A 15,454-nucleotide genomic window follows, 5' to 3' on the forward strand; every position below is an offset into this window, starting at 1 on the left:
TCTGTGTTGTGTTTACAGAGAAAGGAAGAAAAATACATTTTAAAATTTACAATAAAGTTTTGAACACTAAATTAATAAAAAATTCTATTTATCAGATCATATAATTTTTCAAATATTTTAATTAGAATTTTAACTGTAATAAGTGTAAGGCTCAGAAATAGTTTGAATATTGCTTGGATGAAAAGATGGCATTTTGTTGGAATCCTTACTAACTGCTAACTAATTAGAGTTGATCTAATCTTACAAGAAGATGTTTTGGGCAGAACCTGAAACAAGGTACTAAGTAGAACTACCCATAATCCCTCTCTCTGGAAGGAGCATAAATAGGCCAATGGGCCAGTCGGAGAGTTCTTCAGAGGAAGACACTACAAGTCGAGATTTCACCGGAATGACATGAAGACTGGAGCTGGCTGGAGGATGAAGAAAGCAGAGGCAGAGGCTGTAGGACCAGACCTTTGGATTTGGTGACATTTGGAGAGAGCTCTTGGAACCAAGCAGAGAGATAGGCCTCTAAGCTAACCGGGCTATATTGAAGATAATAAAAGATCTGAACTTTTATCACCTGGCTGCTTTTTGAGAAGAAAAAGCTCACCACATTTTGGCGCCCGAACAGGGACCGATTCAGATCCTTGAACTAGATCACAACATTTTGGCGCCCAACGTGGGGCTCGTGGTAAAGATTTGGAAGTTGTATCTACCAAAGGAGCATCTGAGAGACCAGGTGATGGCAGATGAGGTTCTTCCACCCAGGTCTCAGGTCCGAACACTGGGATTGTCTCAAGGCTGCCGCTGGAACATGTTTCAGGCATCTATGATGTTTGAAGATGTGGCTGTGTATCTTACCCGAGAAGAGTGGAGCCACCTTGGTCCTGCTCAGAGAAACCTTTACAGGGATGTGATGCTGGAGAATTATGGGAATGTGGTCTCTCTGGGATTTCCAGTATCCAAACCAAATGTGATCTCCCAGCTAGAAAGAGGGGAAGAGCCATGGATCCTAGACTTTCAGGAAGCTGAAGGGAGAGAAGTGCTGAGAGGTGACTGTTCAGATTGTGAATCAAGGATTGAGGAAAATGAGCTGTCTCCAAAGCAGGAAATTTCTAAAGAGGTGGAACCACAATGGACAATATTGGAAAGACTCACAGGGAATGTTTCCCAAGGATCCAAATGGGGAGAAGTCTGTGAATATGAAGGAAGACCAAAGGAAAATTGGGGATCTTCTGTAAAGAGGAAACTCCTTTCTCATGAGAGAGGTTTCAGGACAGTTCCAGCGATCCACCAGTTATCTCCAATAGGAATGAGAGGCAAGGCCCAGCTCTAAAGTATCAATCAAAGGACAGGTGGGGCATGATAGCAGCTGAGGTTACACCCAGAGAGACTTTAGAAATTCAGAACCCTGATGTCATCAACCAACAGAAAAGCAATCAGGATTACAGTTGGGAAGAATACAGGCCTTTTAAGACAACAAGACAATATCCAATGCAAACAGCTCCAATGTAATTACCAGATGATGAGGAGAAATCCCAAAAGTGGTAAATAGAAGAGAATTAGATAGGTTAACTGCTTGGGGAAGAGGATCTGCTTATATTTCCACAGGTGGAAAAGGAATCAGATGGCTAACAATGAGACTGTCAAAAGAACTTTAAAATCTTCAGCTTTCAGTTCCTGAAAAACCAGCAAGAATCACTGGATTCCCTGAGATGAAAAATTGTTGATGAGACTTTTTGCAGTACTTCAGAGCTTACAGGAATTATTAGATTCCTGGCACATGAACTAATGGACAATGGATTGCTTATGGACTATTTCTAGGACTTATGGACATGTGTAAATTTTCAGGTCGATTTATGTTGTTACATTACTACTAGCCTGTGTTATATTACTATGTGCTTATGTATTTTAAGTAATTGCAAGAATCATTGGATTTCTTGAGATGAAAGATTGTTGATGAGACTTTTTGCAGTAGTTAAATTTTCATGTTGATTCATGTTATTTGTTACATTACTACTAGCCTGTGTTATATTGCTATGTACTTATGTAAATTATGTATAATGCCTCCCATATTGATGGATTTATGTATACCATGTATATCTGTTACAAAGTTCTGGCCCATATTGATGGATTTATGTGTACCCCCTCAGAAACCCCCTATGTTTTAAAACAAAAGAAAGGGGGAGATGTTGGAATCCTTACTAACTGCTAACTAATTAGAGTTGATCTAATCTTACAAGAAGATGTTTTGGGCAGAACCTGAAACAAGGTACTAAGTAGAACTACCCATAATCCCTCTCTCTGGAAGGAGCATAAATAGGCCAATGGGCCAGTCGGAGAGTTCTTCAGAGGAAGACGCTACAAGTCGAGATTTCACCGGAATGACATGAAGACTGGAGCTGGCTGGAGGATGAAGAAAGCAGAGGCAGAGGCTGTAGGACCAGACCTTTGGATTTGGTGACATTTGGAGAGAGCTCTTGGAACCAAGCAGAGAGATAGGCCTCTAAGCTAACCGGGCTATATTGAAGATAATAAAAGATCTGAACTTTTATCACCTGGCTGCTTTTTGAGAAGAAAAAGCTCACCACAGCATTTAACTGGAGAGAGAATCTTTTTTTTCCAAAAAGAATTTTTGCTTTAATTTTTTTTATAAAAAAAAAATCTATTAAATAGTTTCTCCACATCTAAAACATTTTTTACATTTGTTTTTTAAAATTTTGAGTTCCAGATTATCTTCATTATCCCCATTCTCAGGCCCCATTAACAAAGTAGATATGAAGGTATGCAAAACATTTCCATGGAAGACATGTTGTGAAAGAAAACATAGATCTCCCATCCTAATAATAAAAAGGCCCCCAAGAAACATAAAGTTAAAAGAGAAAGGGAGAGAGAGAGACAGGCAGACAGACAGACAGACAAAGACAGAGACAGAGATAGAGAGAGACACACAGAGAGAATGAGAATACTTCAATCTATATTCAGACAGTTTCTTTTCTGAGTATAGATAGGATTTTTCATCATAAGTTGAGAGGGAATCTTAAAAAAAAAAAAATCCACCATATTCCATGAGATATTGCTCTTAGAATGTACTAAATGTGGACACTGTAGTGTACTAATAAAAGACTCTGATTCTTTTTCTATGTGGTTAATATCAAAGGATTAACCAAAGGTTAATACCAAAGGATCATAGGTCTAGCATTGAAAGAAACTTAAAAGGTCTCTAATTTAACCCCTTCATTTACAGATGAGGAAACTGAAACACAGTTTGCGACTTGTCCAAAATCACATAGATTTTGTTTACAAAGTAGAAGAATCGAAATTTTAACTTGGGTCCTTTGATTCCACATCTGACACTTTTCCTACTATATCATCATCATTTCCAACAGCAAATATTTATTATGTGCTTATGCTTAAGTGTGGGCACTTTGATCATTACTAGCAGATTTACATAAAGATCTACAGGAACCACATATTTGACTTAGAAAACCACATATTAACATTATATATATTCTATGATATTTTCATTTTTTGGTATATATTTCCCAGTTACATTTTAATCTGGTTCATGTGTTTGACATCTATGTTCCATACATAAATAAACTATCAGTATGATGGCTTTCTTATTTTAAGTAAGAGGCATCTGGTTGACACAGTAAAGAGTGGCTTAGAGTCAGGAAAATCTGATTTCATATATAGACTCAGAGGTTCGTTAGATACTGAAGCTTTGACAAATCACCTAACTTCTATTTGCCTCAGTTTCCTTGACTGTAAAATAGGGGTAATAATACAATTTACCTCACAAGGATGTTGTGAAGGTCAAATGAGATAATATGTATAAACACTGCCTGGTACATAATGGATGCTATGAAATTTTCTTTTTCCTCTCCTATATACTGAATTGACAAGAGGTTTTGATATCAGAGGTATCAATTTGTTTTTTTTTTTTATTTAGCATATACATATACAATAATATACATGTATAAACAAACATATTATATATATAAAATCAGTCAACAAACATTTATTAAGCACCTAGTATGTGCAAAACACTGCACTAGGTATTAGGAATATAAAGGCAAAGATCAAAGCATCCCTATCTTCAAGGAACTTACATTCTCTTATCTTATATGTCTCTTATGCCTCAGAGTTGTGAGGTAGATTCTCCTGGTTTTAATGCCTGATTGATGCCATGCATTTTTCTGAAGGACTATTCTCTGGAGAGAGCTAATGTCATCCTGATCTTCAGTTCAGAAAATCAACAGCTTTCATATGCCAGGCACTATAATAAACTTCAGTGTGCCCATTATAAATGTTCAAATGGTAGAGTGTCCAAGATAGAGGACCAGATGTATTCAGAATTTAAAGTGGAATCATTTATAGGCTAGCTAATATAGACCTCGTGATTTGGAGACTGAAGTTAATATGGTATCCAGTTTCTGGGTTTGCTAGCTTTTCCTATGCATGTACTAGCTTAGGAACTAACCATATTTTTTCCCATTTTATTAAAGCTGTAGGAAAAAGTTAATTTGTCCCTGAATAGTGTTTTATTGCAAAAAAGGTAATGAGATTCTCTTATATAATGTCCTGGTCAGAATATAATCTTACTAATATTTTAAATAAAGAGCAAGATCAGCATGAGAAGGAAAGGAAAGCTTATTGTTATGAAGTAAGTGTTTATCATGCTGTCTTTTAGAAAATAAAGATATGATAGGTATAAAAGATATAATAAGCTCTCTCCTTTTGAGGATTTCCATGTCATTACATTACATTACAGTCATTATCTCTGTATCTTTGAAAATCTTATTTTGAGAGAATCGTGATGGTCAGAAAGATGGGAAAATGAGGCTGCCCAACTAAATGAGTTTGATGGAATTGATGGACAACCTGTCAATTCCTGCCTGAAATCTTTTAGGTGATTAACAAACACTTGTTGATTAGTAAAACAAAACAATTTCCCTCCCTCTCCCCCCCAAAAAAAGTGAATGATTTTTATCTAATTTAGACATTAAAAAATTGAATTCAGCAAAAAATGATTCAAGTGGCCCTGTGAGTAATTGGTTTGAAATTTTGGTAGTGCTTAGAGAAGAAATAGATGTATATCAAAATCTATAGTTCTTAGCCAATTAGTCAGCCTTCTCTTGAAGCTAGACATATCTCCTAATCCCCTAGGCTTGAAACATAAAAGTCATTTTGGATTGTTCACAGTCTTTCACACCTCATCTCCATGTCCAATCTGTTGCTAAAAGATATTATAATATCTCTCTAACACAACCCCTTCTTTCCTTTGACACAGCTACCTTTCTACTGAAAGCTTTCCTCACCTCCTCACTATGAATATTGGACTAGCCTTGCTATTGGTTCTGCCTACTTTTAATCTCTACTCTAATCCATTTTCCTTGGAGTCTCTAAAGTGATTTTTCTTAAAGTCATGTCCAATTATGCTATACCCTTATCATCCTCTCCCATTCCCTCCTTCATTGACTTGGCTCCTATTATGTTCTCTGGCTATCAAGAAAGCTCTCTATAAACAGCTTCACACAGTCTGGTACATAATGGATGCTATGAAATTGTCTAGAAAGTTCTCTTTTCTGCACTGGCTTCTTTTAAGACCTAACTAAAATCCCACCTTCCCCCCAATTTTATATCTTTTTTTTCTGATTATATGTAAAAACAATTTTTAACATGTAAAAGAAATTGAGTTCCACATTCTTTCCCTCCTAGAAAACAAGCAATTTGATATTGGTTATACATGGATTACATATGGAAAACACATTTCTATGTTAGTCATGATTTCCAAGAAAACACAGACAAAAAAAGAAAAAGAAAGTTTAAAAAAAGAGTATGCTTTAATTTGCATTCAGACTGTGTTAGTTCTTTCTTCATCATAAATTCTTCAGAATTGTTTTAGATTATGGTATTACTGTGAATAGATAAGTTACTGACAGCTTATCATTGTACATTGCTGTTAAACTATATACGATGTTTTTCTGATTCTACTAATTTAATCTTGTGTCAGTTCTTAAGTTTTCCCAGGTTTTTCTGAAAGTGTGCTTGTTGTTGTTATTATTATTCCATAACAACCATAGACTACAAGTTGTTCAACCTTTCCCCATTTGATGAGTACCCCATTTCCATTTCTTTGCTACCACAAAAAGAGCTGCTCTAAGTATTTTTGTACATAGAGATCCTTTTCCTTTTCCTATGATCTCTTTGAGATATAGATCTAGTAGCAGTATTGTTGAATAAAAGAGTATATATAGTAAAATCCTACTTTCTACAAAAAAGCCTTCTCTAACTGTTAATTCCAGTATTTCCCTTTGTTAATCATTTCCTATTTATGCTGTTTATGGTTTGCCTTGTATATGTTTGTTTGCATTTTATCTCCCCCATTATAATGTAATTCCCCAAGGGCAGGGAATACCTTTTGTCTCTTTTTATATCTTTAGCACTTAGCCAGTAAAACACACAGAAAGTGCTTAATAAACATGTATTGATTGATAGTGGGATAATGGGAATAATACTGAATATAGAGTCAGAGGACCTGGTTTCAAATAACTAGACAACAATTCTTTCTTGCTTTTTAGAATCATTTTCCTTAGCGGTGATGACCGCGTATTTAAAATCAGCCTGAGTCAGGAATTCAGGTTAAGGGAAAAATCTTCAGTCTTTATTGAAGTGAAGAGGTGAAGAAGGATTGCAATAGCAATATGGGCAGACAGGAAGCCAGCTAGCAGAGGGGGATTGGAGGTGAAGGGCGGTCGTGATAGCAATGCGTGCAGCTGTGACAAAATGCCAGCCAGCAGTCTCTCTTTCCGCTTCCCTTTCCACTCCCCTGCCTCCACCCACCAAAAACGTCATTTCCTATACAACACATCAGGACTTGCACAAAGAGTGGGTGGGGGCCATTCTTTCTCCAAGCATAAATATTAATAGACTATAGTCCAATTACTATTTAGCTTCACGTGCTTGGGACCTCAGTGCATCAACTCGAGCCTCAGCCCATTACACTTAGCAGCTCCTTTGGGGTTTGTTACTGGGTTCTATGAGATCTTGCTCCCTTCTGTTGATGTTCCGTGATTTTTTCAGTTTTGTTGGATTCCTCCTGACTCCTTTGGGGTTTTCTTGCCATTTTCTTCTTCAGATGAGGAAGTTGAAGCAAATAGAGTTAAATGGTTTGCCTAGGGTCATACATTTAGGAAGTATTTGAGACCAAATCTGGGCTCAGAAAGATGAATCTTCCAGATTCCAGGGTTTGCACTCAATTCACTGTCCCATCTAACTGCTCTACTTGCTTCCTTCTAGTTATCACTTAATGTTGGCTGGGAGGTGAATATTTGAATAAAACCCAAAATATCCAAAGAAATAAAGCTCTAATGGTGAAGTAACAATTATTAAAACTAGCAAACAACTATTTAGTGTGCATTATATATGACAGCTGTATACACTATAGTTTCAAACATGAAGTACAGTAAATCTCTTAAGGACCTTATAATTTCTTAAATGTAGTTAATAATTTTGGGGAAGAATGCCGTTAAAATGTTCATTGAAATCCTACTTCCAGGGCAGCCTCCTAGTCTACCTGCTAGTATTATAAACCCTGCCTGGGAGATTTCATTTATAAAAATAATTAAAGCTAGAAATCTTTTGAGATACCTCAAGGAGTCCTGGGGTTCTTTGGATCACCACTAGGATTGCTTGAAAGGGCACAGAGTAGATATTAGAAAACCCTAATCATATAAATGAGCATACCAGTACTAGGCTTCTGTCTTATGCAAAGAACTGTGAAAAATAATGAAAGGAAATTTTCAAGACTGCTGAGGTAGAAATGATAGGAATCTTAGGGGCACAGAATTTATTATAAAGAAGGAAATAAAAGCTAGGCATCCTGTGCAATGTACTCTGGATTTATTAGAACATTTTTTTTTCAGAAGCTTCAGGGAAAGGAAAGATCAGAGACCACAGCTTACTACTCTGTGAAAAAAAGTTAACTCAAGAAGGATGGGAAGCTCTCGAGAATCAAATTCTGAAGACAAAAACTCTCATCTTCCAATTCTTTTCTTGCTCTTATAACTTCTTATTTTGTATTCTTGTGTTATATCTAGGATCATGGATTGAGAGATGGATTATGGATTAGATATACCTCTGTAGATTAGATCCATAGATATTCTGCATCCCAACTCCCTCATTTCATTTCTTTCTTTTTTAAAAATAGTGTTTTATTTTCGCAAATATATGCAAAGATAGTTTTCAACATTCATATTTGCAAAACCTTGCATTCAAATTTTTTCTCTCTCTTCTTCCCCTCTTCCCTCTCCAAGATATCAGGCAATCTGAGATAGGTTAAAAGTGAAAAATTCTTCTAAACATATTTCCATATCTGTCATGCTGTGCAAGAAAAATCAGATCAAAAGGGGGAAAACATGAGAGGGAAAACAAAAAACAAGCAAACAACAACAACAGTTTGATCCATATTTGATCTCCATAGTTTTCTTTTTGGATATAATTGGCATTTTTCATCCCAAGTCTATTGGAAATGTCTTGAATCAGTGTATTCTTCAAAAGAGCCAAGCCTAACACAGTTGATCATCACATAGTCTTGTTACTTTGTACAATATTCTCTTGGTTCTGCTCACTTTGCTCTGCACTAGTTCATGTTACTGACTCTCATTTTCAAATGAAGAAAGACACATAGAGATTAAATCACTTGCCCAGTATTATACAGTCAGTAAATATATGAAGACAGGATTTGAACATAGGTCTTTTTGACTTCAGGTCCAATGCTCTTATAAAGAGCTTTAAGGCTGCTTCTCAGTGTCATAAATCCCATAAGCATTTGTGCATTTGTCTTTCTATGCTAAACATTTAACAAAGTGACTTACATATATACACATAGCAGGTATCGAAGAATGTTTTGAATGAATTGAGATAAAGAGCTCTATTCTGAATATTTAGAAAGGGAAGCAGTGATCACCAAAAGCCAACATAACTTTATTAAAATTATCTTGTGCCAAACTAACCTCTCTGTCTCTGTCTCTCTTTGTCTCTGTGTCTCTCTGTCTGTCTCTGTCTCTGTCTGTCTTTTGACTAGGTAACTACATTGGGAGTTACCTATATAAATTAAATCAAAAGTTCCAGAAAATTCAAACAGCTACATTGATGTGTCAAGAGAATACCTAGATTTCAGCAAAGCATTTTGATAGCTTCCACATGATAGTCTTGGACAAAATAGTACAGTTAAGTGGATTTGGAATTTGTTGAATGATTTGTAATGCTGATTGGTCAATCAATGTCAAATTGCAGGGTCTTTAATGGGATGCTTTAAAGATTGGATTTATGTTGTTTTAACATTTTTTATTAGTGCCTAAAATAAAAATGTAGAAGGCATATTTGCCAAAATTTTAGATAGCAGAAAGCTCAAATGGGTGACTTACATGCCATATGACAGAATTTAAAAAGATCTCTACAGGTTAGAACAATTGACCAAACCTAATAATATAAATTTAATTCCTTGTGCATGATGAGAGTCTCCAGATGTTCCCATTTGTAGATGACAATGTACCAAATACCTCAAGCTCCAGAACATTGCAGAATCTCCTGAAATAGATCTATAATCATTTAAAGGAGTTTCACTTGATTGTTCACATAAGGAAGACCAAATAAATGAAGAATGACTTTTGCCCAAAGGATATGAACAGACAATTTTCAGATGATGAAATTGAAACTATTACCACTCACATGAAGGAGTGTTCCAAATAACTATTGATCAGAGAAATGCAAATTAAGACAACTCTGAGATATCACTACACACCTGTCAGATTGGCTAAGATGACAGGAAAAAATAATGATGAATGTTGGAGGGGATGCGGGAAAATGGGGACACTGATGCATTGTTGGTGGAGTTGTGAACGAATCCAACCATTCTGGAGAGCAATTTGGAATTATGCCCAAAAAATTATCAAACTGTGCATATCCTTTGATCCAGCAGTGTTTCTATTGGGCTTATACCCCAAAGAGATACTAAAGAAAGGAAAGGGACCTGTATGTGCCAAAATGTTTGTAGCAGCCCTGTTTGTAGTGGCTAGAAACTGGAAAATGAATGGATGCCCATCAATTGGAGAATGGCTGGATAAATTGTGGTATATGAATGTTATGGAATATTATTGCTCTGTAAGGAATGACCAGCAGGATGAATACAGAGAGGCTTGGAGAGACCTACATGGACTGATGCTAAGTGAGATGAGCAGAACCAGGAGATCATTATACACTTTGACAACGATATTGTATGAGGATGTATTCTGATGGAAGTGGATTTCTATGACAAAGAGACCTAACTGAGTTTCAATGGATAAATGATGGACAGAAACAGCTACACCCAAAGAAGGAACACTGGGAAACGAATGTGAACTATTTGCATTTTTGATTTTCTTCCCAAGTTATTTTTACCTTCTGAATCCAATTCTCCCTGTGCAACAGGAGAACTGTTCGGTTCTGCAAATATGTATTGTATCTAGGATATACTGCAACATATTTAATATATATAGGACTGCTTGCCATCTTGGGGGGGGGTGGAGGGAGGGAGGGGAAAAAACGAAACATAAGCGAGTGCAAGGGATAATGTTGTAAAAAATTACCCTGGCATGGATTCTGTCAATACAAAGTTATTATTAAATAAAATAAAATTAAAATTAAAAAAAAAAGAATGACTATTGCCCAGATTACAAAATGCAATTTAGTACACAGTCACATAATTTGTCTATCAGTATGTATAAACATATATTTGTTGGGACAACAAATGCAAATAACAAATTCAGTTGGAAAGTGGGTTAGATTGCTTTTAGAAAATTACAACTCTTTTAATGAACTTAAGCTTCCCATAAAAACAAATATCCACTTAAAATAATCAATATCCTACCAGTGTTGCTTTATGACAGTAAAAATTGAAATACAACAGTCTCTGAAGAATTAACAATCAAGACAACACAGAGAGACAGAAGCATGGTGGGTCTCAACAGTTTTCAGCATAATAAAGTGTTGGAATCCTTACTAACTGCTAACTAATTAGAGTTGATCTAATCTTACAAGAAGATGTTTTGGGCAGAACCTGAAACAAGGTACTAAGTAGAACTAATTAATACAAGGCTTGTGTTCACACCTTTACTCATTGGAGTTCAATGAGTTCACACCTCCCTTGAAGCTCTTTGGGCCAGAGAGCACTATGGGAGAAAACCCACAATCCCTCTCTTGAAGGAGCATAAATAGAGCTTCAATGGGCCAGTCAAGGAAGTTCTTCAGAGTGAAGAAGCTACAAGTCGAGATTTCAGCGGAATGACATGAAGAGTGGAGCTGGCTGGAGGCTGAAGAAAGCAGAGGCAGAGGCTGAAGGACCAGACCTTTGGATTTGGTGACATTCGGAGGGAGCTCTTGGAACCAAGCAGAGAGATAGGCCTCTAAGCTAACCGGGCTATATTGGAGATAATAAAAGATCTGAACTTTTATCACCTGGCTGTGTTTTGAGAAGAAAAAGCTCACCACAATAAAGATCTTAAAAAAGATCAGGAGTAAAAAGTACTATTGATGACTTCAATGATTGAAATGAAAAAATGGATTGGTCATCTTGTGAAGGTGAAGGATGATAGATGGATAATCAGATTTCTCCACTGATAGATTTTCAGGAAAGTTCTCCTGAACATTTCATGTGTCTCTTATTATGGAGTTATAAGAAAGAATGTGGATGAAATTTAAAGGAAATAAGCAGGCATGGATGTGTTGCATCCTACATTATTGGAAGAAACTGCTAAACTGATGTGGTTATGAATTAATTATGCATATATATGTATACTATATATATGTATCTATCTATATATGTGTCATATATAGATAGAGAATACATACAAATTTCTTATACTTAGTTTAAGAAATTACCCTTGTAGTAAAGGATGGGGGTGTAGCTCTAACAATACTTCATATGAAAAAGATATTGATGTTTTAGTGAACTGTGAAACAAATGTCTCAATTTAGTAGTCAAAAAACATCCAGTGGCATCTTAAGCTATGATTTTGTGAAGGTGGAGGCAGCTTCCCGAACTTTTCAGCATAAGGTTGTTCTTTAAAATAATAGTTATTTTTTTCAAGTGTAAAAGCTAGATTTATTGTCATTTTGTGATTTGTAATAAATTGTCAGATTGACTATGAGCACTTTCCCACAGTTTAATACTACCATTCACTAGCATAGAGTGCTTAACTAGATTTAGAGACAAGGCAGAGAGAGCAGATGTGAAATTCTTCATGCCTGTGCAATACTGTTAATTTAAGCTAGTACTGTTAATTAGCAACATTAAATTGTTCTTTTCAAAAGCAAATTTTCTGCCAAAATTATTGGGCAATTTAAGTGATCACATAGCTTTCTTGATTACTATTAACAGAACCACATAAGAGAGAATGTGTTGGAGAAAATGTCTTTAATTACAAGTAGGTCAGGTAATTTGGCATCCTACTAATAATCCATCTCTAGGTACTAATTCTCTGAAAAATTTTCCTTACAAGGAAAATTAATGATGAGAGTTCTAAGCCATCAGAGGCTGGTTCATTTTAGAGATGGCACCATGTAATGTAAAAGTTGTTCACTGTTCCTGGAGTTGGAGACTGATTTATAGCAAGGTTTGATCACTTACTGTATATGTTGCCTTGAGCAAAACATTTTGCCTCATTTTACTCATTTATAAAATAAGCTTAGACCAGATGATCTCTAAGGTCCCTCAGAACCCTGAGTCAATGAAACTATGATTTTATTACACGGCAAGGGAATCACATAGCCCCTTTGAAAGGATTTTGGGCTTTGAATTGGGAAACTTGATTTCTACTATAATTCCACTAGTTATGTGACTTAGAATAAGCTATTTGTTATTCTGAAACTTTTCTTCCTTTTTATGCAAAGAAGGATTTAGACTAAATAATCTTTAAAACATCTTTCTAACTCTAAATTTCTAATCTCAATAACTGATTATATCTCCTTTGGGAGAATTTGCATTTTAATAGTAATAATAATTAAAGCTAACATTTCTATATCTCTTTAAAATTTACAAAGTTCTTTACATATTTGATCATATTTGGTCTTTCAATAACCCTGTGATGTAGATGGTGCAATTATTAGTTACATGTGAAGAAACTGAGGCTGAGAGTAATTAATTGATGTAGCCAGTGTTATAAAGATATTACATTAGGTGTTTATCTCCAAATCATAAAGCTCTACAGCAGAAAATTTTGGAATCAAAGTCCAGATGGGAGCTAACAGATATGTAGAGAAGGTAGCCCTGAAATTAGAGAGAGAGGAAACCACTTCTATATAGCCTGTATGACTCTATCTTCATCCTTAAACAAAGAAGTTGAAATTCTATAGATTTTTTTTTTACCCATTTCGCCTGTTTCTTATTTAATTATGTATTCTAAGAGGGAATCAGTTCTGTAATTGGCTGCTTACTATCTACTTTTTTTTGCTTTAAATTTTATTTTGCTTAATCAAAATTAGCAGACAATATTTTCTACCAGTTAAAAAATATGAAAAGCTTTACACATTTGTGTATCATCCTTGCACAGGAGCCATGTTAATCTTCTCTGTATCATGCCAATTTTAATGTATGTGCTGCTGAAGTAAGCACAAAAGGACCATCTTCTTAAACAGAACTGTCGAGTTTTTTGTTTGTTTGTTTTAATGGGGAAATGCTCTTTCTTTCCCCCTACTGCAAATACCTAGTCCAGGCATCCTATCATCTGGGTTGACACTCCATTGTTTGCCAGTATTATGATTCCCCAAATTCCAATGAAAGAAACCTTATCCCCTTGAGGAGCTATGATTACTCATTTCTTTTTCAGCTAGTTCTTGTAAGACTGCTCCTTATTAGGATAGTGATTGCCTTCTGAGTACAATTATTCCTTTCACATTGTAACTTTCCTCATCGTGGTTTCTATATATTGTGGCTTGGCATACGAAATGAAAGGGAATTTTTTTGGTAGGGATTTGCAGGAGCCATAAATGACACAAAGCTCATAACTAAATACTTAACCCAAAATTTGCAATAATGTACAGAAAACACTTCATAAAAGAAAAAGAAAAAAAATTCAGAGCTCTTCTCTGGCATGAAGGGAAGGCCAAAAAATCTTACTTTTACAAATAGGGGCACCATGCCCTTAACCTCTGCAATGTGGAAGGAATAATTATCATATGGGTAAACCATTAACAAATGACAGTGGTGTCTAGGGTATGGGTCAAGAAGACCTGAATTGTTAGATTAAGGAAAGCCTAGCAATTTCTTCTATTTTGAAGGGAATTTAGGGAGGTGGGGATTGTTGTCATTGTTACAGTAGAATTAGCCTTTTTTATTATTCTAAAGGGCATAGAGGAAGAAACTCTGAGAGAGAAAAAAGTGGGTAAATTCTAGGAAGCATTTAGTTAATTTATTGTATAAGCATTTAAATGTATACTATCCATAAAACTTCTTAGATGAGATTAACTGAATTAACAATTAGCACTTTCCCATTCTCTTCTATGAAAATATAAAAACCAGCTAAACATAATATTTATTAGAATTGATAATTATTATATATAGATAGGATATATAGTTTAGAGCACATTCAAAAATGACCAAAACATAAGTACAACTATATATCTTTCTCAGCAACCTTTAATTATTTTTAATAATTCTTTAATCTAACCCTAGTTTCTCCTCATTTTTGGAGAGAGGAGACTCATCTTTTTACCTTTTTGACTCATCCTAAACTTTTCTTGCTATTGGGTAATAATTGGTGCTCTTCTATGACATATTCCCTTGCCACTTTATGAAGTAAAAGCTAAGCAGGATTTTTAAAATTAGGAATGGGTATGAGGGCAACCTCATTCTGTTCTGTTCTTCCAATCTCTTTAATTCAGAATTAGGGGCACGAGGATTGTCTTTCATTTTTGTTGAATCTTGTGTAACTCAAAAGCATCTATCCTCTGAAATTCATTTTATATAACTATGGTATTAAAAACTTGTACTCTTTATTTGAATTCATGGAACTCCAGAATATTTTCTTAGTTTTCTCAATGATTCCAGCATCTAGTCCATAATCTTCATCCCCACTTAATCCTTTGACACTATTGCTTATGACTTCATTATCTATATTAATGACCCTTCCTTACCTTATTGCATAGGTCTTTGAGTTCCTTAATTAAGTTCAATGATTTCCATATCCATTCCACTTCAGCTCCCCGCTGATACACTGATTACTTAGATCTTACTATCACATAGAACTACTCTACCTCCATAATGTTTTGATATTTGAATTTCCTTTCCTGATGACGATATTCATCTATAAACTTATTGTATCCTTCAGTAGAAAATAAACTCTTTGAGGGCAATGCTTTTCTTTCTTTTGTATCCCCAATATGTAAGTCAGTGTCTAGCATATATTAGGGGCTTAATTTCTGGTCCTTC

General features: G+C 35.3%; 1 protein-coding gene and 1 non-coding gene across 2 annotated transcripts in view; one reads left to right on the forward strand and one right to left on the reverse strand.

The window, feature by feature from the left end:
* The first annotated feature begins 671 nt into the window (after positions 1–671).
* Positions 672–15,454, forward strand: part of LOC127561279 (zinc finger protein 620-like) — a 112,033-nt gene continuing 97,250 nt past the window's right edge. Inside the window, exon 1 of the mRNA XM_051996567.1 lies at positions 672–1,301. Coding sequence (XP_051852527.1) covers positions 725–1,301 — 577 coding nt within the window. The 5' untranslated portion in view covers positions 672–724. The remainder of the gene's footprint in view (positions 1,302–15,454) is intronic.
* LOC127563544 (U6 spliceosomal RNA) lies at positions 13,533–13,639 on the reverse strand. The gene has a single exon (XR_007953998.1). It is a non-coding gene; the product is annotated as a U6 spliceosomal RNA (small nuclear RNA).

This window comes from Antechinus flavipes, chromosome 4, assembly GCF_016432865.1.
Source record: "Antechinus flavipes isolate AdamAnt ecotype Samford, QLD, Australia chromosome 4, AdamAnt_v2, whole genome shotgun sequence".
Taxonomy (NCBI): Eukaryota; Metazoa; Chordata; class Mammalia; order Dasyuromorphia; family Dasyuridae; genus Antechinus; species Antechinus flavipes.